Consider the following 25298-nt stretch of genomic DNA (forward strand, 5'->3'; position numbering starts at 1 on the left):
TGTCTGAGAGTCTGGTGGTGAACCACGGCGACTTCCTCCTCAGAGACTCTCAGTCCTGTCTGGGCGACTTCTTGCTCACGTGCCACTGGGAGCAGAAGACCCTTCACTTTGTCATCAGGAAGACGCTGGTTCAGTCCAGTGAGGCGTACACCCGGGTGCAGTACAGCCTGGAGGATGAAGCGTTTGACTCTTTGCCAGCTCTTGTTCACTTCTACGTGGGCAGCAAGGCGGCTCTGACCGGGTGGAGCGAGGCTCAGATTCAGCAGCCACTGAACAGGACTCTGCCTCTCAGCTACTTGCAGACCGCCTTCTGCACTGCTGTCAGCCCCCCCTCAAGCCACCGAGAGGGGAGGGTCTGTCCGAAAAGGTAACATTTCACTGACATACATCACTTTTTTTTCACATGGCCTCATATCCAAAATAAGCAATTCAGGAAAGAATTAAATGGGCCCTATTATGCTCAATACAGGTTTAGTATTTTGTTCCTCTACTGTGACATGTCTCCATGCTTTAATGTTCGAACAGCTCTTTATTTTTCTCATACTGCCTGTGCTGCAGCAACTCTTTTCACCCTCTGTCTGAAACCAGAGCCCAGTCTGCTCTGATTGTTAAGCTAGCTCTGTTGTGATTGGTCAACTGCTAAGAGAAATCCCACCCCTTAGCCTATTACGTACAATATGTTGGAGCGTTACATAGTGATGTCATTACTGTATGTTACGGAAGTAAATCCAATCAATGCGTTTTCAAAAAGCTATACAACACACCACAGGAAAGTGAAACCCCAAAAATACCCTTTAATGTTTGTGTCTTGGTTAGTGTAGAAAAGTTTCAACATGTTGCGACAAAGCGTAATTAAAGCATAATAATACACAAACATAACTCCATTTGAATAATATTTTATTAGTCAGAAATAGTTTAAAAAAAATCTAAATGAACATGTTCCTGTATGGTGATAACCATCTACCATCTGTGTCTCTCTCTCTCTCTCTCTTTTGTGTCTCCATGCAGTCCTTCCTCTCTCCACCACAGGGAGCAGGACGACCGTCCTCTGCTGACTGCTGCAGAATTCTCCACTGTCTACAACAGTGAGTCTCATACCATAATAAACTCTTTTTTGATCTTTGTTGCCATGCTCACAGAAGAGACACAACCCATAAAATAGTTAAATCATAAATGACCATATGACTGAAAATTCCCCAGGGCCAACATCAAATCATAAAAGTGCCCTTTGTCAATTTGACTTTTGCCCAGATAAACTAATGAAACTCAACGAACAGATCAAATAACACCATGCAATCTTGTAATGTTTACTTGTGGCGTTAGCCTGTGTTATGGTAGCCACAGAAAGTGTCCTGATCTGGCGGGGAGTAGGGGCAGGCAGGCCTCCAGCGTTTCCTACTCCAAAGTGCTTCACACAGCTGCATTCAACTTAAACTGTGTGTAACAATAACAGTGACTGCAGACATGCAGGTGACTCCGACTGAAACATGAATTACAAATGTGTGTCATTGAGCAAGTCTCAATTCTATCATTCATGTATTTATAAAAGGTATTATGGTTAGGTTTTAGTTGTAGTAATTCTAGCCAAACTGTGGTGCTAACATAAAAGCCAAGTGGCTGTGCTCAACTCTTGATTTGCTCGAGCAGTTGTGGGGCGTGGCCTTAATATCGGTTCATCATCCCCCTACAGCTAACCGATCAATAAAGTGTATTTTCTGCCACTTTAATTAAATCCAATATAAAAGTGTACAATGGATGTAATACAGTATTGATAAACCCTTGGATCAACGCTACTTCTTAGTCCTCAGAACTGAGGGCATACTGGACGTCACAGTGAGACACTAAGGCCTCTAAAATAAAAAGTGGTATTACATGACAGATTGCACCAAGCTCTGCTAAGCATGCTAATATTAGTAGATTTGTTTGATTATAGTTTTCAACATAGCGTCAGCTTTCTAACATATTACATACATGATATTATGGGAAATGTTTTAAACCAAAATGCTGGCCTTATCTTACACATTGTACATTTAAGCTTCAATGGCTCTAACCAAATAAGCAAAAGGTCCCAGGTTTGGCTGGGGACCTTTACTGCACCTTTGTTTTGCTACCCCTCAGTTTTCATGTCTCCCTACACGACTCTAGCTCTCAAATATAGGCAACATGCCACAAATGATCATTAAAAAAGACAACAGGATAATGTGAAATACTAGATCAGTGTGAGAAATAAACAGAAACTGATATACACATAGATCCGTGGAACAATCACAGAACAACGTCATATCAAAGCTAAAAGTCATGATAAAACAAAAAGTAAGTCTTATTGACAGAAAATCGTAATATACAGCTATTTGTGAAATTAATTTAAAAAAGATTATACCAACAACATTTTCTAAAACCTGGATACACACGCTAAAGCTAAAGTTAGGATAACAATGTAAGACATGCTCATAATACATCTTGATACAGTTCAGACTAGTTACCAAGTATAAATGTTTTTAAAAATGTATGACTGTGTATGTAGCAGTATATTCATTATTCACTTTTGACCTTGCTTCTAGAAAACAAACATTTCCACATAACTTTAACTGCAACAAGAAAAACTGTTAATACTAGCAACATAACTGCCAGTAGAAACACTACCACATCGATCGAATGGTACTGGATCTTGGACATCTTGTAAGACTCTGTCCTAAGATGTGCTGCTCCCTTGTTCCTCATCACAAACTCGATCCAGAACATGGCCTTGTCCAGTGGTTTCATGGGCTGATCTCTGTGCAGGTTAGACAGCACCTTCATCTTTTCCCTGTAGGTTGGGTCATAGAGTACCTCCTTCAGCACCTCCAGGAAGTTGTCTTTGTTCACAGTTGCAATGTCCAGGACTTGGGCCACACCTCTTGCTTTCATCCTGAAGAAGTTGTCAGGCTGGTCAAACATGAGGGGCAGGCCCACAAGGGGTACACTGTGGTAGATGGCCTCCTGGATTCCATTAGTGCCTCCGTGGGCCACAAACAATTTGGTCTTGGGGTGACCCAGGAGGTCGTTTTGAGGTAACCATTCCAACAGTAAGGTGTTGTTGCCGAGGGTTGATGGTCTTTTGCCTTTGTGCCTCCAGATCACCTTCTGAGGAAGTTGGGCAAAAGCAGCAGCAATGTCCTTGGTAATGTCCTCAGGAAGTGCTGCCACCAGGGTTCCCAAAGTCATAACGATAACACCATGTTCACCAGAGCTCTGGACAAAGTCTTCTAATTCTTTAGACAGGGGCTTGGAGGGTTTGCACTGAAATCCTGACATGTAGACAATGTTTGGCATTGTGGGTCTTGGGAACTCAAAGGTAAAATCGTTCCTCATTAGCCAGATGTCCGCTGCCTGAAAAAGCTCCATGTAATGAACATCATTTCCAAAGTAACGCTGGACAAATGGTTTGTAGTTTGAATATGTGATATGCCAGATTAGAAACCGTGTTAAGACATACATAAGTAAGTTCTTGACCCGTTGAGGAAAAGTCATCTTGTCAGTCATCTCTGTCCCTGATATTGGGACATATGACAATGGGGAAGGGGCAATTGTATCATGACCATCCCCCTGAACAGTCCACCTCACATTGAAGACAAGTGGAAGACCCAAACGGTGACCAAGAAACACCCCTCCACCGAGTCCAGGGTCTGTCAAAATCAAATCATACTTGGCATCATTCAGGCTCTGCATCAGTTGGGTATTCTCAAAAATGTCCCCTACCATCTCAACCTGATTTTTGTGCATCTTAGAAAACTGCTTCCCCATTTCATACTCCAGAGATATACGAGACCAAAGTGAAGCTCCTCTCCGCCGCATGTTTATCATTGTGGTTGTAAATGACCCAAAGATTTCCTTATTAAAACCAGCAGAGGAATCCATAGTGATGGACTCATAGTAAGGAGACTCTTGCTTGATGTACATGCTGTCTGACGACCTCAACACTGTGATTGTATGACCTCTGGAGTGAAGTTCCTCAACAAGAACTTTCATGTTGATCCAGTGGCTTCCATCCAAGGGGACCACCAACACTTTACCTCCATGGACAAAGGGTGAAGAGCAGAGCAGCACTGCAAGTACCACCAAGGCCGGTCGGTACATCACTGAAAGAGATGTTGAGATACAAGAATCAAGGTTAACAGTTTCCTGAGGTCAACCATGTGCACCAACCTAACCAGGGCTGCCCCTGGCTAACTTGTGGCCCCACACAAAGGTGTTTCATGAGGCCCTCCCTATGTGTCGCGAGTGTTGACGGGGGGCCCACGCAAGATGAGGCCCCACGTAGTCTGTGTGATCTACATGCCCTGAACCTAACCAACAACTGAACAAAGATATACAAAAATTAAAAGAACACCATTTCAGCTACTTCATTAGTTTTGGAAAGGTTTGTTCCACCTATGAACATTTGTATATAGTGTAACAGCTCAAAAGTGAACATTGTTAAAGTTATAGGTGCCCAAATGTTGATTTACTATTTTGATTATTTAATTGTTTAATTATGCCTAAAATATTGAACATTGGTTGTGGATTGGAATAGGTTGTCAATTAATTGTGATCCGCACACGCGGTTAAACGAAACAGCTGATTGTCACTGCGATTGCCTCAGCTGGTACAAAAGAGTCCTGCTGACGATATTCTGCGTTCATTTTGGTTTGAAGCTGCACTGCAGAAAAATTATGAGTTTAAGTTGTTTATTTTATGTGACGTAACTGTCTCCATCATCATCTGGTAAGACACTTTTATTTGTGTTAAAAGAAGAGAACAGTGAAGAAAAGACATGTAAAGGATAACATGGAAATAAAAGTACCGAAACAAACAAACAATATCTCTCTGTGTGATGTGTGAGCGCGTCGGCCAGGCGCTAAACCAAAAGACAGAAAGGAGCAAAAACGAAGAGGAAAAGATTGCTTTTTTATGAGTCAAACAACCTTGCTTAATGAGCGTTGGTCCGTGGAAATGTTTGTTCTATTTCGTACATGGCTTCGCCCTCTAAGGCTATAGTATTGGGTAATCCCCCTGCGCCCCAGCACAGCACTGAAACACTTGTAGTCCACGCCCACCCACAAGGTGGGCCCCACCCTCGGGCTTCCTTCCGGTATAAATAGGAAGGAGGCCCAGCAATCTGCTCCCTCTTTTCTTCAGCAAACCATGGCAGTTACTGAAGCACAGAACCATTAAACATCATGAGCAACAACTGCGTCCGAAATTGTCCCTCATGTGGCTCAGGATATATCATGAGCTATGACCAGTACACAATGTGCGAATCCTGCCTGGGGCCAGAGCACGCTGACGCGGCTCTCAGCCAGCAGGTCGCTTGCTCACATTGTGCCCGTCTCCCATCAGCCGACAGGAAGCGAACAGCGGACGCTCTAGCTGCTGCGGCCGACGAGGAGGATTGGCCCGTCCAGGAGCACGTGGACGGCAGCATGTCCCTGGAGCCGATTGCCGGGCAGGAGTCGGACGACTCATGAGCATGCGGTCCCCTTCTCCGTCGCCACAGGACGGCGCCCTACGTTGAGCTCCCACAGAGAGTATGTCGCCCGCCAGGCCGACCGGGTGCAACAGTGTGCATTTCAGGCCGCGGCGAATATTATCGCGCTGCTCTCCAACTCTGTGGTGACACTGGTAGAGCGGTCCACCACCGAGGCAGAGGAAATCAGCAAGGCAGCCAGCACAGCGCTCACTCTGTGCGCGTCCGTCGCTGTCTCCCAGGCGAGGATTTCCGCGTGGGTGACACAGATCCAGTGCCACCTCTGGCTGCAGCAGAAAAGTGCTACTGGACGCTCCAATCAGCCCGTACGGGCTGTTCGGACCCCAGTTCCACGCCATGGTGGAGTCCATGAAGACGGCCGCGGAACAGGCGGACAGCATTCGCCAGCATGTCAGCTGGCTCCAGCCTGCTGAGCGTCCACAGCGGCAACCAACGCCCGCAGCAGCCGCAGCAGCCGCAGCAGCCCGCAAGCGGAGAGACGCCCACAGCAACCGCCTCTGCGTCAGACTCGCCCTTCGGCGGCTGCAGGGGCTCCGTCCCACGTCTCCGCTCCCCCGCCACCCCAGAGACAGGGTCTCCCGGCGGCGAGTCAAAGGGGAGTGAGGCTCCCCCGCTCCTGGTCTGCTCCGCGAGAGCCTCCGAGGAAGCAGACCCGATAATTAAGCCGGCTGCCACTAATCTGTTGATTAAGTAGACAGCAGGGCTCCCTGCAGAAGCCTGCTGGTTTTAACCTATCGGTTACTAACCTGCAGAGCTCGCGGTATTCCTCCGTCCGAGATACGCCTCCTACACACGGTCATAATAACCCATGAGCGCCGTTATAACGCCTCATGTGGACAGCACTGCACACACCTCCACTCATCCCCTGAGCGTGTACACACCTCATGATGACAGCCGGAGTGAAACGCAGCGTGTGGAGGCTTCCTCGCAGCCCTTTCGCCTCACGGGCAGCGGCGGCGGGGGCAATGGTGTGGCTCGTCACCATGACGACCATTACAGCACATCACAGAGAAGCCAGAACGGGGGAATGAGCAGTATTCCAGGCTGAGTGCCCCCAGCGGCAGCGCCCGGAGTGCCACAGCGCCTAGGGCTTGCTGCAAAAGCCTGCTGGTTTTAACCTATCGGTTAATAAACTGCAGAGCTCGCTAATTAAGCCGGCTGCCACTAATCTGTTGATTAAGTAGACAGCAGGGCTCGCTGCAGAAGCCTGCCGGTTTTAACCTTGGTTAATAACCTGCAGAGTTCGCGGCATTCCTCTGTCCGAGATACGCCTCCTACACACGGTCATAATAAACCCATGAGCGCCATTATATAACGCCTCATGTGGGCAGCACTGCACACACCTCCATCCATCCCCTGAGCGTGTACACGCCTCATGATAAGAGTCAGAGTGAGACGCATCGTGTGGAGGCCCCTGCGCAGCCCTTTCGATCCAAGCCCACCTTGGGTTGCCTCACGCCCTGTGTAAACCAGCTGCCTATAACCTGTCGGTTAATAGCCAGCAGGGCTCGTTGCTAAAGCCTGGTTTTAACCTGTCGCTTAATACATTTCAGAGCGCGCTAATTAAGCCGGCTGCCACTAATCTGTTGATTAGTAGACAGCAGGGCTCGCTGCAGAAGCCTGGTTTTAACCTGTTGGTTAATAAACTACAGAGCTCGCGGCATTCCTCTGTCCGAGATACGCCTCGTACACACGGCCTTAATAAACCCATGAGCGCCGTGAACGCCTCATGTGGGCAGCACTGCACACACCTCCATCCATCCCCTGAGCGTGTACGCGCCTCATGATGAGAGTCGGAGTGAGACGCAGCGTGTGGAGGCCCCCGCGCAGCCCTTTCGGTCCAAGCACACCTTGGGTTGCCTCACGGGCAGCGGCGGCAGGGGCTCTGGCGTGGCTCGTCACCATGACGACCAAAAACACATCTCGAGCACGTGCGCCCGCTCTCAGAGTTTTTCTCAGAGTGGCAGCGCGTGTGTCCGATGGACAGATTGATGAGCAGGCTGATCAGCAGAGGATTCGCCTCCCCCCCACAGTTCAATGGGATACAGGAAACACTCCTGTCCTCCCAGAAGCTATGTCTTGCGCTCCAATCCGACCTGCTGGAACTCCTGTTGAAAGAGGATATTTCCAGGGTTCCTCAAAGGGAGGAAAATCAGGGGTTTTCACTCCCGTTATTTTTCTAATCCCGAAAAAGACTGGAGGAATGAGACATCCTCGATCTGTCAGTATTCCACATGCTGACGATCAAACAGGTGCTGGAATGTGTTCACCAGGACGACTGGTTCACTTCCACCTGAAGGATGCATACTTCCACGTACCCATCATCCACAGGAACAACACAGGAAATTCCTGCGTTTTCTCATTTCAGGGAATATCAGACCAGACAATCGTCTGCCGTTCGGATATTTCCTGGCTCCTCGCATTTTTGTGTAGAGAAGGCTGGAGCCACTACACAGAGGAGGGATGAGAGTGTGGTTTTCTCCGGACGACCTGCTATTTGCTGGCTCGCTCCTGAGAGGAAGTCGCTTTACAGACGGTACATCTCGTATCGTATCTGTCAAAGCCTGGGTTTCATAATAAATTGGAAGAAGAGCTGTCCTCTTCCCTCTCAGACAATCGTTATCTGGGAGTGGAATTAAACTCAGCCAGCATGAGAGCGCGGCTCTCGCGGCAGCGAGTGGAGGAACTGACAGCTCTCCCCCGGCGTGTCACAACCCACACAGCCCTCTCCGTGAGGCAGCTGCTCTGCGTTGGCGTCAGCTGCTCACGTGATGATACCCCTGGGTCTCTTCCAACAGGGGGACGCTTCAGAGGTGGTTCATTCGCTGCAGAAGAAAAATGCGGGCAAACATCCTTGATTATGCGGGCTAAAATCCTTGATTATGCGATTTAACCTGCTGGGTTTTATGTCATTTTATGCAGTGAAATTGCGGGAAGTTGCGAAATATGCGGAAAGTTGCGAAAAAGAATAGATATTTTTTTTAATATTGGGCTGTCTTATTTATTCTCTCTCACACACAACCTGCCACTAACGTTAAACCCCTTTCCTATTCAATTAAACACATTCAATGTTTATTTATTGTAAAAGCAATTGGGCTATTTTAATCACACTCTCTCTCTCTCTCACACTCACACACACAAACACACACATACACACACACACACACACACACACACACACACACACACACACACACACACACACACACACACACACACACACTTCTCCGCCTCATTTTGTTTTCATTTACTCGTTCGTTTATCTGACCAGCTTCAATCTTGTAGGCTACTCACTTCGTTTCTTTTAGCCCTCGAAAAGGTTTTGGAGGTTGATGCCTCGGTGAACGTGAGTTGTTTGGCTTTTTTGTCCGCAGCAGCAGAAAGCATTTTCGAATGTTTGAATGAATCAAAGTGGGTCGTCACCGTCGATTTTCTCTAAGACGTATGAACCAACACACAGTTGCACGGGGTGTAGAATAGTTTCCCCCTACTTTTGTGAAAGACATCGGGGTAATGCTTTGCCCGGTCTTTAGCAGAAATGTTCGTCGGTAAATGAGATGGATCAGATTTTTTCATCTTAGTGTTTTCTCTCTCGTGTGAGTTCCACACGTTCACTCTACTGTGTTGTTTACCTTCTGTAATACGTCACGTCATCATCATCACTACTTCACGTCAAGACGAGTTAACTTTTTTTTCCCTCAACTTTGTGTGGAAAAATGCGGGGATTATGCGGCCTTTTCATAAATATTCGGCCTTTTAAAAATCTGCGCCATTTTGCTGATTATGCGGTAAATTCTGCGATCGCAGGATCGCGATTTTCTGGAGGGTCTATTTATTCAATTGTATTTGAGGGATGTCTCCCATTCCTCTCTGACACACCCTGTACGGAGTGTCTTGTCAGAGTGAGTGACGTCAGGGATCCAGCCGTGCGCTCTCCTGCCTGTCTGCAGGCAGAGAGCTGCTGTTCCCCCTCTTTTTGTCACTGGGCAAAGTATGACCTTCGTCTCTACTTTTCACAGCGGCAGGTATGTATTGTTCCCAGCCTTCGTCCCCTCATGGAAAATATTCATGTTATGCTATATTCCAGGGACGGTGATGCGCCATTACGCATGGCACAACAGGCATGGGGTGTTATTGAGCAGGTGTTTCTGTGCTTCTAGTGCCAGGCGGACCCACTGGGGCGCAGACTACATCATGCTTCGCCCTTAACCGAATAGCGATAGCCTTAGAGGGCGAAGCCATATACGAAATAGAACTGTAGTTACCTACTGTAACTCCAGCTTCTATGAGTAAATGGCGTAGCCCTCTAAGTGCTGGGCCCCACTGGCTCTACGAATGGCTGAAGAAAAGTTATTTTGGATGGGAGCAGATTGTCGGCCTCCTTCCTATTTATACCGGTAGGAAGCCCGAGGGTCGGGCCCACTTTGCTGGTGGGCGTGGACTACAAGTGTTTCAGTGCTGCGCAGGGGCGCAGGGGGATTACCCAATAGCGATAGCCTTAGAGGGCTACGCCATTTACTCATAGAAGCTGGAGTTACAGTAGGTAACTACAGCTTTGAAACCAAGAACTCAACTCATAATAGTATACCAAATACTCGCCTTCGTTGGCTACGGCTTCTGCTTCCGGGAACAGCGGTGTTGTGAATGACTGAAGGCAACGATCGCTCCTCCTCCAATTACGTATGTAACGCGTCACTGCTGTGGAGCGTTCAAAGACGGAAAAGCTGTTGGAAACATCTCAATTCGCGGAAAACAGTACAAAATGCAATGGAAATTAAAGCAAAACAATGCAAGTCCATAAACAATTAAGTACAATTCAAAAGGAATACATGTATTGTCTTGAACAAAAAACAAAAAAATTGCAAGCTTGGAAAGTGACATTGACTCTGTGTATATGGAAAGGCTCAAGCAACTGAAATCATCAAGGAGTGCAAAATTGGGTGCATTGACAAGGAAAATAAATGAAATATGACAATTAATGGAACATTTCTGCAATGTGGAACTGGTTAAGTCAAAAATAGAATTTATTCAACTACGCAAAGAAATGGAAGAGTTCAATTATTCTGTTTGAGCTTTAATGTCCATTGAGGAGGAGAAAGAGGTGGAAATGTATCAAGATTAATGGTACAACCCCAAAGCAGCTGCCTTGGAAGAGTTTACTCAGGAGGTCTCAAACTGGATCGCTGATGATGAGCTCTAGTCCCCTTCCCCTCTTGCACCACAAGCACATTTACACAGGACTCATGTGTTTGTTATTACACATTCACCCACAAAGGGTCAGCCCCTAAGATGGACACTATAGTGCAGTGGACTTTATATGAATTATAGTTATTAACAAACAAATGTTTTGTATTGGCTTTCCATTTTATGTTTATTAATAATTGTCATGTGTGATTCCATAACAACAGGCTGGAGTTTAGGAGCCAAAATGTTGATTTACTATTTTAATTATTTAATATTTTAATTATGCGTAAAATAATTCATAAGAAATTATGAGTTTAAGTTGTTTATTTTATGTGACGTAACTCTCTCCATCATCATCTGGTAAGACACTTTTACTTGTGTTAAAAGAAAAGAACAGTGAAGAAAATACAGGATAACCTGGAAATAAATGTACCGTATTTTTTTGATAGTCATTGATAACTTCAGTTGATTTTAACGCCTGACAAATTTGAAGAGACACACTAAAACTAATTCCAGTCTTAGTAGCCCTACTGATGTTTCTGTGTTTGTACAATACTTTTTAGGATATCGCCAAAGTATATTTTCAAATACAGTGAGCTATATTTATATATAGTACTGTGCAGTATTGTGGTATTTTTTGAATAATACATGGCGCAGAATTTCAATTGTACGGTAGTGTGAAAGCTTTTCAAACAGCTGTACGGATTTTTCAAAGAGACAATACAGGATTGAGCGAAGCTGTACATATCAATGCTATAAATTATTGTATATTATTTTTTCAGTTTGATTTTAAATGTACTGGAAATTAAGAATAGAAAGTCAATTGTAATAATCACCCACTTGTAGTGATCAATTTGACACAGACAAATATGTTCACTATAAGAGGTTTCCACTGCTTATGTTCTACTCTTTTTATTTTCACATGATGTGCAATGCCTTTTAACTTGCTGCTGTGAAGAAATACATTCCCAATTTGGGATCAATAAAGTGAATCTTATCTTTATCTTATTTTGTAAGGTTGATCCCTATTTAGTTTTTCCAAGCAGAGAAGACAACTTTAAAAGGGAATAGTCTAACAAATTATAAGATTTTTGATACTAAATGAGACAAAGATTACAACATAATTTGCTTCTTGTGTAAACTTTGTTGAGAAGGTATTCATTTAATAACGTTTTTATTGTGGTGGTTTTTTGCAATATATATTTCTATCTAACATTTTGATTCATTATATTTGAATACTTTATATACATGGTCAAGTGTATACATGACTGTGTATAATGCATGGGCGTCGCAGCCATTATATGAGAGTGAGAAGTCCCCCCCACCTTTTAAAATGATTAGTTTAGACCCCCCGACTTTGACCATGTCGAATACTACTAATTTTAAATAAATAATGAGTGTTTTTTTTATTAAAGACGGCTATGAATTAATAATCAAATATGTTTCTTTACTACTGGATGAAATTACAAAATGTACCCATCATTTTCCTCATGCTAGTATAGCCACATAAAAGTATAAAACCACCTGTCAAAATGCACCAGAATACAGGAAATGACATCTACTCTGTTTTCTTGGGGAGGACCCCCACATCCCCTGTCAAATTGTCCCACCCACATTGAGGAAGAAGAAGCTAGGATGTAATTTATTTCAATATATATATATTTCCAGAGTGGAAATACAAGTCCTTGTAAGTAAGGAAAAGTACATATACAATAACTAATCCTTTGTAAAGTTATATTTCACTTGCTGTGCAATACATCGGACCAAACCTGTAATATGTGTAAAATAGAAATTCAATACATTTTTTTTGCCAGTTTTTATTTACAGCCTGAAATCATGATTTTGAAAACATAAATTGATTTGAACAATTTACATTAAAACATTGGATCATTACTAAAACCCATGAGGAATATTAAATCATTGCCCAGCCACAGATGATAGACAAAAAAAAAAAATAAGAACGTTTTTATAAATATAGTCTTATATAATTTTAAAAAACCTGCAAGAATTATTTCAAATAATCTGTGCAGACAATCGAACGAAAAAATCAGGTAAACATAACTTCTTTGGCATAATTCAGCTTAGACTTCTAGTACTAAACACTGAAAAACAGACTTTCCAAATAAAATAAAAAAAATCAGGACAAAGAAATATTGTCAGATAAACATCCTACAGCACATTAATCATTCTTTTTTTCCTTTGTTTCTGGAAAAAAATATTTGCCACAAAACCTTAATTGCATAAATAAAAACTGCAAAAAATAGAAAAACGACTGCAAGCAAAAAGGCCACCACATCGATCGAATGGTACTCGATCTTGGACATCTTGTAAGACTCTGTCCTAAGATGTGCTGCTCCCTTGTTCCTCATCACAAACTCGATCCAGAACATGGCCTTGTCCAGTGGTTTCATGGGCTGATCTCTGTGCAGGTTAGACAGCACCTTCATCTTTTCCCTGTAGGTTGGGTCATAGAGTACCTCCTTCAGCACCTCCAGGAAGTTGTCTTTGTTCACAGTTGCAATGTCCAGGACTTGGGCCACACCTCTTGCTTTCATCCTGAAGAAGTTGTCAGGCTGGTCAAACATGAGGGGCAGGCCCACAAGGGGTACACTGTGGTAGATGGCCTCCTGGATTCCATTAGTGCCTCCGTGGGCCACAAACAATTTGGTCTTGGGGTGACCCAGGAGGTCGTTTTGAGGTAACCATTCCAACAGTAAGGTGTTGTTGCCGAGGGTTGATGGTCTTTTGCCTTTGTGCCTCCAGATCACCTTCTGAGGAAGTTGGGCAAAAGCAGCAGCAATGTCCTTGGTAATGTCCTCAGGAAGTGCTGCCACCAGGGTTCCCAAAGTCATAACGATAACACCATGTTCACCAGAGCTCTGGACAAAGTCTTCTAATTCTTTTGACAGGGGCTTGGAGGGTTTGCACTGAAATCCTGACATGTAGACAATGTTTGGCATTGTGGGTCTTGGGAACTCAAAAGTAAAATCGTTCCTCATTAGCCAGATGTCTGCAGCCTGAAAAAGCTCCATGTAATGAACACCATTTCCAAAGTAACGCTGGACAAATGGTTTGTAGTTGGAATCTGTTACATACCAAGTTTGAAAACAAGTAAAGAAAAAGTATGTTAAGTTCTTGACCCGCTGGAGGAAATTCATCTTGTCAGTCAGCTCTGCCCCTGGTATTGGGACATATGAAAATGGGGAAGGTGCAATTGCATGATGTGCCTCACCCTGAACAGTCCACCTCACGTTGAGGACAAGTGGAAGACCCAAACGATGACCAATAAGCACCCCTGCACCGATCGCAGGGTCTGTCAGAACTAATTCATACTTGGCATCATTCAGGCTCTGCATCAGTTGGGTATTCTCAAACATCTCTCCTACCATTGCAATCATTTGCTTGTTCATCTGATAGAACTGTTCCACCAGTTCATACTCCAGAGATAAACGTGCCCAGAGTGAAGCACCATCCCGACGCATGGTCAGCATTTTGGTTACAAATATCCCAAAGCCTTCCTCATCAAAGCCAGCAGCAGAATTTATTGTGATGGACTTGTAGTAAGGGGACTCTTGCTTGATGTACCAGCTGTCTGATGGCCGTATAACTGTGATGTCGTGACCTCTGGAGTGAAGCTCTTCGACGAGGACTTTCATGTTGATCCAATGGCTTCCATCCACAGGGATAACCAAGATTTTCCCTGAATTTACCAAGGGTGAAGAGCAGAGCAGCACTGCAAGTGCCGTCAAGATTGGTCGGTACATCTTTGAAAGAAAATCTGTCAAGAGATGTGATAATGTTAGATCTTCCAGATTTTAAAAGGCTTTGCATTTCTGAATATCCAACTTATGCTTCAGCTTAACAAATAATTGAACATAAATCTGGTTTCTGAGCTAATTTGCGAACTATGGCTAGTGGTTTATAAGAGGACACGACTTACCATGTTACAGAGGTTCTGAACCTAATGATGAACTAAAACCTGTATATAAGATATTGGTTATAAAGATGTACAATATTTGTTACAAGGTTAAGGATCTTTAAGAGACTGCAAGCAGTGTCGTCATCAAAACTGCTAAGCAAAGTAGGAGTTGTGAGTAATCTAGCTTCCAGACAACAGGCTCAATTGACTTGGTTATTTTAGCTATAATTCAGAGAAACTTAAAAAATAACAAGATAATTACTGTAAATGTGGCCTGTGTGTGTAAGTTTTTTTTTAACCTCAGTTATTTCCAACTAATTGTTGGGACATTCCAGTTTGCAAAAGGGCGCTTTGTTCTTGTGTTTGTTTGACAATTAAAGGCTCTGATTATTTAGTCAAAGGGAAAGGGGCATTCAATTATAAGATTTTGATACAAAACTGGTCAAAGATTACCACATAAATGTCTTGTTGTGTAAAAATATGTTTTCAATTACCTCTGTAAAATGTAGGAAATCGTTTTTAAACAGGAAGTACAAACTTAAAATCTGTCATATAGCACATGCTTTCTTCAAGGCTGTACATCTGATTAGTTACATTTGTATTAGTGGAAAATATCAGAAAGCATCTGAATTCACACGAAAAAACAAGCATAATATAGGGTTGGAAAATAAAGTTATAATCATTTTTATTATATTAACAAAGATATGTGGATGAGTCCACGAATGCACAGATGGCATGTGTTTATCACCATTGTCCACACAGGATCACACGGACCTTCGCAGGCAGGGGCATTAGCAACCTTGCCCCTCTGCAAATGAATATGCAAATGCTTAACCACTTCTTTCTTTTCAATCATCAATTTCTAATATTTATTTTAATCGATTAAGCTAAAAGCCAACTGCATTCAAAGTCTTGCCAGCTCGAGTAAACATGATTATTGACACAACGGCAACCTTTTCTAGCTCTGAGGATCAACAACACTAACAGTTAAGATATGGAGTGTGGACTGCTACTTGGAGAGGTCCCAGTTCACCTCCTGAGCCCTGCCGTGGTGCCCTTGAGCAAGGCACCGGACATCCCCCCACCCCCCCACTCCCGATTGCTCCCCGGGCGCTGTACAATAGCTGCCCACTGCTCCTATTACTAGGATGGGTAAACAGCAGAGAACACATGTCACTGTGTGTGCTGTGTGCATGAACATGTGTGACCATTAAAGAGGGTTTCATCCCTCCAATTCTATCCGTCTATCTAAGAGCACAGTGTGTTTTTTAGTAGTTTCAGAAGTGCAGAAAAAACAAAGCTGAAGCACATCACTACAAGGCTTTCTATGAAGAATTTGCAGCAAACTGAAGCACACTGCTTCAAGTCTTACATAACTTCCTGATTCCTTGATTATACAACACAAGCACAATGTGTGGGAATTCCTGCCGATTATTCCCAGGAGTTTTACAAAAGCTGTTTTGATGTGGTAAATGTTCTCTCTCTCAGGTTTCAGAGTTTTGCGTGTCAGTAATAATAGGTTTTAAACTAGGAACGGTATATAAAAGCAGCTGCCTTTTGTACTTACAAGGACACATGTCAATCAAGCTTATTGCATTATGTTGCAAAGAAGCACAACTGTTAGGTTTATCTTATTAAGTAATTATTTGTTTTCAGTTTCATTTGTCTCAAAGACCATACGTATGTACTACTACTGATAATAATAATAATAATAATAATAATAATAATAATAATAATAAAATGTAATAAAAACAAATAATAATAATAATAATGGAATATAAATATGGTACATTTAATTATAAAAATTGAAAATTATATATGAGTAAAGGCTTACACTTTATGATGTGTGCTTTTTATAGCAACAATACAACTTTTCATTACTATTGAAGAACGGAGAGTTTAGAGCAATTCATTTAAAGGCCCAATACGACTTGTTATAAATAAAAAAGTACGTGATCTGCATAAGGAAAGAAAAGGTCCTGACTCTGACATTACTGCCAACAGGAAACGTGAGACAATTGCAAGAGCTGATAGGCATCTGTTTTAAATACAAGTACTTAGAACACTAAGGTATTTGAATCTGGGTCTCAACGTGCTTTTCCATTGCTTCGACTCTGCTCATCTATAACTATACACTTAGATTTTCTTTCATGGTTTATAAGCTAAACCGTAAAAATACTATAGTGCAAGGTATGTTTTTCAAAGCATTCTAAAAGTGCTGTTCGGCTCCTGTCAATAGAAAACATCTGGAAGTCTTTGTACCTGACCGTAGCATTCATCTGCTAATACTCAGGGTTTAGGTGCATACTCTTTGCAAGCACATATACATCACAGTAATACTCACACCATGCTACACACAAATGAAAACATACTGAAATCATTAGCAAAAAGTAATATACCTATTCTAGCCCCAAACACTTACCGAGAGCGTCCCGGTCAACGGAGTTCACGAGCTTGTTTTTGCGTTCTTCTTGCTTCAAAGCAAACGGATGGCCGACTGTTCTCCAGCTCTGTGAGATACTGCAGCTCGGAGGGTGTGGGCACTGAACAGGACTAAAGTTCAGAGTGTGTTGTGTGCTCCTGTAGCAGTTTAGTTACACAAAGGAGAGCTAAATCTACGGCAGTCTCACGTAACAAAATTCGACTTTGACCATAAAAATGTAGAACTGAGATAACTCTGTGGAGGGAAGGTTGATATAGTACAGTGGCAAATAAATATGATAAACTCAATCAACCTGTTGTTTCCTACACCTTATCCATTCTGTAAACACTGCATTACCTCGAAGTACCTCGATTATGCCTTTCTTTTTGTCTGCAGAATTCATTCGTTATTTTATGATTAAAGGGGCCCTATCATGCTCATTTTCATGTTCCATAATAGTTTTTTGTGCCTCTCCTGGGACTCTGCTGGAAGGACTACAATGGAGGTGTTTCAGGCAGGGGGGGGAGTGTGTGGGAGAGAAACTCCCTCTGGATAGAACTTTGGGATTTTAGCCTTTGCAGACCATTTACACGCACAAAAACCTACACAACATACAGGGAAGGTAAACGCCCCAAAAAAGCATAATAGGGCCTCTTTGGAGAAAATGAAAAACTCAGACGAAGAAATAATAAACATTGAATTGTGTAGATAAAATACAACTAAGAGTCAAGTTGTTTTATTATTTTTGTTTCAAAATAAGTATTGGATAAAAAAATAAGTAACAAAAGAACCTTACAACCGCACAAACCGGTTAAAAAATAAAACTAAAAATCCCCAAAAATAAAATGCAAATCTGGAAAGAATCTACATACATACAGTACATACTGTAGATTAGTTTTAGTCAAGTTATGCAATCTGGGTTATTAGCCTGTAACCAAACAGTGTGATAACACAACATGAACTACATGACCTTGTTTGTTGACTTTAAACTTTACCCTTGGACTAAATGTGAACTACAATGCAGCTTCATTTAAAGCTGCATTTATATGTCCATTCTAACACTCTACACTAAAATGATTGTTGTTTGAAGAAAAAGAGCTTTCTATTTCTACATGAAACAAATGCATGAAAACAAAGAGTGGTGCCCCTTGCTTATCAGTGAGGATGATAACGTCAAAGATGATAGTGATGAGCCATGATAGCCTGTAGTGTACACTATCAATGATTCAAAAGTGTAGGCTAAAGCTAACACTGGGAGTTAATTTTGAAGTTAGCCAGCTAAACATTTGATTAAATAGTATTAATAATGTTCAAAAACTTCTCTAACATTCCTTCTGAACTCTCTGTAGAGTAACGACTAGGTTACTGGTGGTGCCTCATTTAAATCACAGCATTGTCTTAATTATTTCCCTCCTTTAACTTATTCAAAAATATTAAAATAACAGATCACTTTGATTGATGTTATATGGACCCAATTGAAGAAGTGAAATGCTTAAAGGTCCCGTGTCAAGGCCATTTCTACTGATCATATTTCCATTGTTGAGGTCTACTAGAATAGATTTATACTGTGCAGTTTTCCAAACTCACAATGGTTTCTCATACAGCATCTCTGTATAGTATGTGTATTCACTCTCTGTCCTAAACGGCTCGTTGGAGCTCCTGCCCCCGCCCCCCACCCTCCCTATGAGCCCAGTGGCCGTCTGCGAGACAGCGAAACCCAGCCCAAAACACACACACACCCGCAGCCTGGCTGGGAGTTTGTGTGTGTACTCACACAAAAACTCACAGCCTAGCGGAGCTGCAGCTGAGAAAAGATTGAGTGTGTGTGTGTGAGGAAGTTCACAATTGGCCCATGTGGACCAATCCACGGACTTAACTTAACGGCTCCACGGATTGGTCCATTTGGACCAATGGGTCCATTTGGGTATGGGCACGTCACTGTACCCAGGAAGAACAAGAGAAATCTCCAACGAGGCGTTCTGGGGCAGCATAGACAGGTCTTTTCTGTGTTAGAGTTTTACTCGCTACAGGGTGTACTTTGAGGGTTTGTGACTTTGCAGACCGTTTACATGCAGAAAAACCTTCATAACACACAAGGGGATGGGTAATAACCGGAAAAGCATGACATGGGACCTTTAATGTTCATGTTGTTTTGGAACAGGTGGCTCAGATCAATATATTGCACCTTTTAAATAAGAACCAATTGACTTCTCCTTTCCTATTAAACTTGCTGATACCTTATCATTTGATAGGCTGAACATTGGACTCACACACATTGTTACAAGTTCATAATCATTCCTCCTTTTCCTCTCTTCTTCTTCTATCTCCAGCCCCACAGACTAGAAGTCCTGGCAGTAGCCGGGCAGCCAGCATGGTGCCACCCCCGTCCCTCTCCAGGGGCTCTGAGACTGCCGGAACCCTGCTTTCTCCCAACAGCACCCTGAACACACCGTGTAATGACAGATCCCGACCTCATCTGAACCTGGACCCCCTGTCTACTGATGAAGATGGAAGCTGCTACACCGAGCTGTACCCCGGCCCCCAGAGCTACGTGGAGAGGCTGCGGGTGGAGGAAGGGTCATTGGGCATTGATCCACTGAGGGCCGAGGAAAGGGGCTTTTACTTCTCGCCATCGGTGGAGACGGTATCTTCTTTTAAACCGAACAGGTACCAGTCGCCACTGATGCCTAAGGAGAATAAGCCTTTGGAGGTGGGCATCCTGCGGAGGGTGAAGGAGCTGCTGTCGGAGGTCGACCCTAGGACAGCGGCCAAACATATCACCAAGGCTGACTGCATGGTACTGATGGAAATCAATACTTTAGTTCAACAGTGGCTAACATTGATATTTTAATGTGAAAAGAGTTGAAAGCAGCTGTTTTACATGATGCTCTCAGATAAATCACCAACCAAAAGTGACCTTCATACAGGAGTGTGTACATTTGTCTGTGTTTTCGCAGGTAGCAAGAATTCTGGAGGTGACTCCAGAGGTGCAAAGGATGATGGGAGTTAGTTCAGGGATGGAGTTTCTAACGTTGCCACATGGCCAACAGATGAGGCTGGATCTATTGGAGAGGTGAGTAAGGATTCATAAATCCTGGACCCTTCTTGCTCAAGTCAACCTCATCCAGTACTTGGGGTCCAGAAGAGGATACACTATACTATTTGAACAAGTGTAGTAAGAGCCTGTAAACATTCATTAAAAGTCACTTGTACAAGACATAGTAGCATCTAGTGGGGAGATTTCAGAACTGAACACCCTTTGGGGCACCCTTCCCAAGCATGGCCTTCAGATACATTGGATATGTGAAAGGCCACTACTCTGTGGAAGTCAAGCCCCCAGGAAGTGCGGCAGACGTTGAAGCAAATGTTCGACTTATGTGTCAGCCTGTAACATTATTGTGCCCAAACTTTTTCCAATTGACTTACATTGTTAAACCAACAATTGTATAGCCCTTAAATATATGGCGGAATGGTGGAAGGTACACCACCATTTGCCCAAGAACCATACATTAGCGTTATTTCGACATACTTGTTCTTTATCTTTTAATCTTCTTTAAATGTCACCTATGCAAAATCCACGTTTTCATGTCTCTTCTCTGTGGAAAGAGACTCTGAAAGTTTCAGGAACAAAGATTTTCTCTCTTTTTGTTTTGATCCATTTATATAAAAACCTGTCTGAAAATGAGCTGATCAGATTTTGGCCACTTTATGATGTCATAACGATTTTTTGGCTTGTGTAACCATTAGCCAAAGGTAACCCCCCCCCCACACACACACACACACACACACCTTATCCCCTGAATCTCCTCCTAGAGCACCATTGTGTTCTTTTTAACCAAATATCTCTCAGAGGGGCGTGGGGAGGGGCTCCTTATTTTCATCTAAAGTAACCGACAGAGAAATCAGCACTTTTGAAACAGGGCTGAAACAGAGGGGATTATGGGATGCTGCAATGATCTGTTTGGTGTTTGGAGCCAAACACTTCAGAGACATGTTTGTATATATCTGAGAACTATAATATATTGATGAAAAACAGTATAATAGCGACCTTTAAAAGTGTACTTCACTGCATTTTGCAGGCAAGTGATGTATTTTGAACACCACCAAATGTATTTAACACTCATAGTGGTATGCTTTTGGGAAATTATACAGTGCTACTATTTCTACCAATTATCTCAAATTGGCTCAATATTCGATATTCGATACATTAAGCTAATAATACTTCTGTATCTTTACTTTGCATTCTGGACTTTACTTGTTATAGAGTATTTGAAGACAAAAGGAGTACTTCACCCACCTCTATATTTACCTCCCAAAGCAATTGATGATTTTGTGTCATGCTCCTCCCTGGTGAAATATGGCTGATGTGACCATATTAATGTGATTTTCACTAAATGTTAGGAACTCCCCCTGTCTGCAGGTTGCAAACCATGTCCATCATGTTGGCTGTGGATGTGTTAGGCTGCACAGGGACGACTGAGGAGAGAGCGGGCCTGCTGCATAAAATCATCCAAATAGCAGCTGAGCTCAAGAGCACCGTGGGCAACATGTTTGGCTTCACCGCCGTCATGAGAGCTTTAGAGCTGCCGCAGGTAAACACACATCATATAACCTAGATCAGGGGTCACCAACCTTTTTTAGGACGAGGGCTACTTTCAAAAAATAAAACAAGTCAGGGGCTACTTTTACTCCTCTTTTTTTTGTTTTTTGCAGTGTATATATTTAGCACATTTTAACATTATTGTATGCTTACCTTTAACCTTTGTGTGCTGTTTGGGTCTGTGGGACCCGTTTTCAATTACTAAAATAACATGTATGCAATTTAATTATTTTAACCTGCTTTATTTTGGGGGGGGACCTCACATCCTCCAGGGGAATTTTCTTTTAAATGTTGAAGTGTAATGCATCAATCTGGAGCACAAAAGGAATTGATGGATACAGCTCTCAACACTCATATGAAAGGGAGTTGTATACTTTTCAATAATCCAAACATCTTTAGGATATGATCACAACCAATAACAAACCATTTCAACTTGTTTATTCTTATCTTATGTTACTTAGTTAGCATTCTATCTTTTCATTTATGCATATTTGGCTAATCACTCCCCTTTTAAACTGTTTTTTTTTCACATGGCGCAAGGAAATTGCGCCATGTGTATGTGTGCGTCAAGTGCAATAAATATATATGCAAGTTGCAACACACACACAGTAAAACTCTGCCCCTCATGTGTGGTATCGGCTGGCATGATAGGCTGTTCAATGGGGCTGATGTGTAGATTCTGCCAGAAGGAAAATCAGCGGGGAGGTGCCACATTGCTTTTCTTCCCGACTGCAACGCTGGTCCCGCAAATCAAGCAAGAACGTGATTGGTCGATATTCATTGTGGGGGTGGGGGGAGAAAGGGTGTTAGATATATATAGAGTTGTAGTAAGTAGATAGGGTTCGCTATGATTGAGGTTTCGTTTATGCATAGGGTAGGTTCTTTTAATTACATTTCCTTTTTTGTTTTGTGTATTTTATACATTTTGGATTTGCGAGCTATTTTTAGAACATGCCCGGCGGGCGACTCACGTTGCCCCTGCGGGCAACTAAGTGCCCGCGGGCACCGTGTTGGCTACCCCTGACCTAGATAGTCACCTGGAAAACAATTCAAGCAATTAGCAATCAGAGGCTGTTAGTTACAGTGATTTACAACAGTTAAAGGTGGGGTATGTAATTCACTTCAGAAACACTTTTTGTTATATTCCATGGAATGCTCTTAACATCCCGATAGCAATGAATATCTTAAATGCTTTGACAATAAATCCATTAAAAAATGTCATCTGTGGAAGCCGTAGTACTGCAAAAAGCACGACCAACATTTTAGCCGGCCCGGCTAAAATAACTGGATGGCCTACCTGCCTGTCAGCCTTCCATCTGTGGACAAACTTATCTCGTGCCCTCATTGGTCATGTGCGCGTTCGTGTGTGTTGGAGGAGGGGCTCTGTAAGGAAGTGTCAGGTTTTTTCCGGTTGTGTATTTTCAAATTCTAGCACACTCGAGCTGGTTTCTCCAAAATTACCTACCCCACCTTTAAGGGCCGTTGTTAAGCATACAGCGCAGTGGAGTACATATACTTAGCAATATTTCTTAAAGGTGACCTATCATGCAAAATGCACTTTTGTACGTCTTTTATACATGAATATTTGTCCCTGGTGTTCCAGGGAACTCATCAAGTGTCAGAAAACACAACCCTCTCTATTTTCCTCCATACCCAAATCTCTTAAAAAGGGCCTGCAACGGATCTGATACAGACTGATCCAGATAGAGTGGCGAAGCCATCTACTTCCGCCCCATGGGACCTTATTTCTGAAAAATTATGCATTGAAGTCAATGGAGAGAGAAAGATTATCTTTCGATCCCGTTTGAATTGTGCCACGAATTACACATATGATGTTTGTCAATCTTAAAAAATAATTTCCATGTCAAAAAAGTCACAGTTTGTCGTAAAATTGTTGAAATATAAGACTATGAAAAATATGCAACGAGAAAGACTACAAATCCCAGAATCCCGGTCCCGCATGCTGGCTCTTACGGAACCGACTAACTCCCCTTTTGTGTATGTACAGCTCTCAACATGCCCAGAATTGGAGTGATTTTCACCTCTTTTAATACTTTTCACCTCATTCTGAAGGAAAGAAGTGAAATGTGCCAACGTGACGGCCGTCTTGGTGTGTGGTGCAAGACGGGAGATGTAGTTCATTGAGCGGTTTCACACAAAAAAAAGTGTTACTTCACAGTTTTACGACACATTTTTATTTTTTTGACTTGCAAAATTATCTTTTAAATTGACAAACATCATATGTGTAATTCGTGGCACAATTCAAACGGGATCGAAACATAATCTCTCTCTCTCCATTGACTTCAATGCATAACTTTAGCGAAATAAGGTCCCATGGAGCTCAACCGGAAGGGGAGGGACTTTGCCTCTCTATTTGAACACTTCTAAGACGTCACAGAAGTGGCGATACGGCTATTGGGCCAACTCCACCAATCAGGAGGAGACAACCACGGACATTGCCGTTCGAAAGCGCTGGAGACGATGTAGTACATATGCCAGGCCTGTAGATGGTGCTGTTCTCACAGAATCAGCCCATGCAAAGACAGTGTTAAATTGAGCGAAATGAGGAATGGCTAAAATGCATGATCTGTTTGGTATTTTGAAAAATAAAAAGTATAAATATGCCTTATATAGGTATGGTCCTATACACTATATTATTCAAATATAGCATGATAGGTCCACTCTAAGGGTCCCTAGTATGCTCCTTCACAGGTTCATATTTGTATTTAGTATCTCTACTGTGACATGTTTCCATGCTTTAATGTTCATTTTTTCTTTATTTTTCTCATACTGCCTGTGCTGCAGCACTTCATTTCACCCTTTGTCTGAAACCAGAGCTTCGGGAACTTTGGGATTTTAGCCTTTGCAGACCATTAACATGCACAAAAACCTATATAACACACTACAGGAGAGGCAAAACCCCAAAAAGCATTATTTTAATTATTATTATTATTAGCTCACTATAGCTCGCGGAGCAGAAAACATATTCCCTGGTGTTCAAAAACGACAATACCATTTAAAAATGGTTGGTACACATGCAAATAGTTTCAAGTTTCAAGGCTTTATTGTCATTTGCACATTAGCTACAGTGTAGTAGATAATGAAGTACTTAGGTCACAGGCTCCTCCAACAGTGCACAATATATATAGGACATAAAGATTTGAGATTAGCACGATAATGGAGTAATTTGGTGGTGTGGTGGAGTGTAAAAATAGCTGGTAGAAGAGTAGCAGACTATAGTTTCACAGATTTCTTCATAAAATCAAAGAATCCCTGTCCTCTTGGGAGTGTGCAATCACCTTTTTAGTTGATATATTGTTGTTTTTTATTGATCTGTGGGGCATTATAGGTGAAGTTGATTGTTATCAGGACACAGAGTTTCCTGCTATTCAAATATAAATCCCTGTATCTATTTGTTCTATGTGTTTCTTTCGCCCGCATTTAGGGTTTTTAGGGACAACAATGATGTAGGGATACCAGTATCACTGTCGCAGCTTATTTTTTAAACACGTTTGAAAGTATCCTAGGCTAAGGACAAGAACCATGTGTTTTATAACCTGAAGTATAACTTGTTACCCACTGGAGATAATAAATAAAAAGCACTGCTGTACTTTGATAATACTGCAATATGACCTTTGATTGCCTATTAACCCTAACTGTGTCTGTT

General features: G+C 42.5%; 3 protein-coding genes across 4 annotated transcripts in view; 1 reads left to right on the forward strand and 2 right to left on the reverse strand.

Moving 5' to 3' along the window:
• sh2d3cb (SH2 domain containing 3Cb) overlaps positions 1-25298 on the forward strand; it is a 68904-nt gene that overhangs the window by 24211 nt on the left and 19395 nt on the right. For both annotated transcript variants that reach the window (XM_079688140.1, XM_079688139.1), the window contains exons 5-9: positions 1-367; positions 1009-1085; positions 19362-19828; positions 19989-20104; positions 21452-21623. The exon at positions 1-367 is cut by the window's left edge and continues 1 nt beyond it. In XM_079688140.1, coding sequence (XP_079544266.1) covers positions 1-367; positions 1009-1085; positions 19362-19828; positions 19989-20104; positions 21452-21623 — 1199 coding nt within the window. The remainder of the gene's footprint in view (positions 368-1008; positions 1086-19361; positions 19829-19988; positions 20105-21451; positions 21624-25298) is intronic.
• On the reverse strand, positions 1171-17147 carry LOC307043600 (UDP-glucuronosyltransferase 2C1-like). Its single transcript, XM_079688142.1, has 3 exons — positions 17032-17147; positions 10106-10204; positions 1171-4118 (listed from the first exon to the last, which is right to left on the reverse strand). Exon 3 carries the CDS (start codon positions 4114-4116, stop codon positions 2536-2538), a length of 1581 nt encoding a protein of 526 aa, XP_079544268.1. The 5' UTR covers positions 4117-4118; positions 10106-10204; positions 17032-17147; the 3' UTR covers positions 1171-2535.
• On the reverse strand, positions 12566-17182 carry LOC307043599 (UDP-glucuronosyltransferase 2A2-like). Its single transcript, XM_079688141.1, has 2 exons — positions 17032-17182; positions 12566-14468 (listed from the first exon to the last, which is right to left on the reverse strand). The coding sequence occupies exon 2, from the start codon at positions 14452-14454 to the stop codon at positions 12874-12876; it is 1581 nt and encodes a 526-aa protein (XP_079544267.1). The 5' UTR covers positions 14455-14468; positions 17032-17182; the 3' UTR covers positions 12566-12873.

Source organism: Notothenia rossii (genome assembly GCF_949606895.1).
Source record: "Notothenia rossii genome assembly, chromosome: 6".
Taxonomy (NCBI): Eukaryota; Metazoa; Chordata; class Actinopteri; order Perciformes; family Nototheniidae; genus Notothenia; species Notothenia rossii.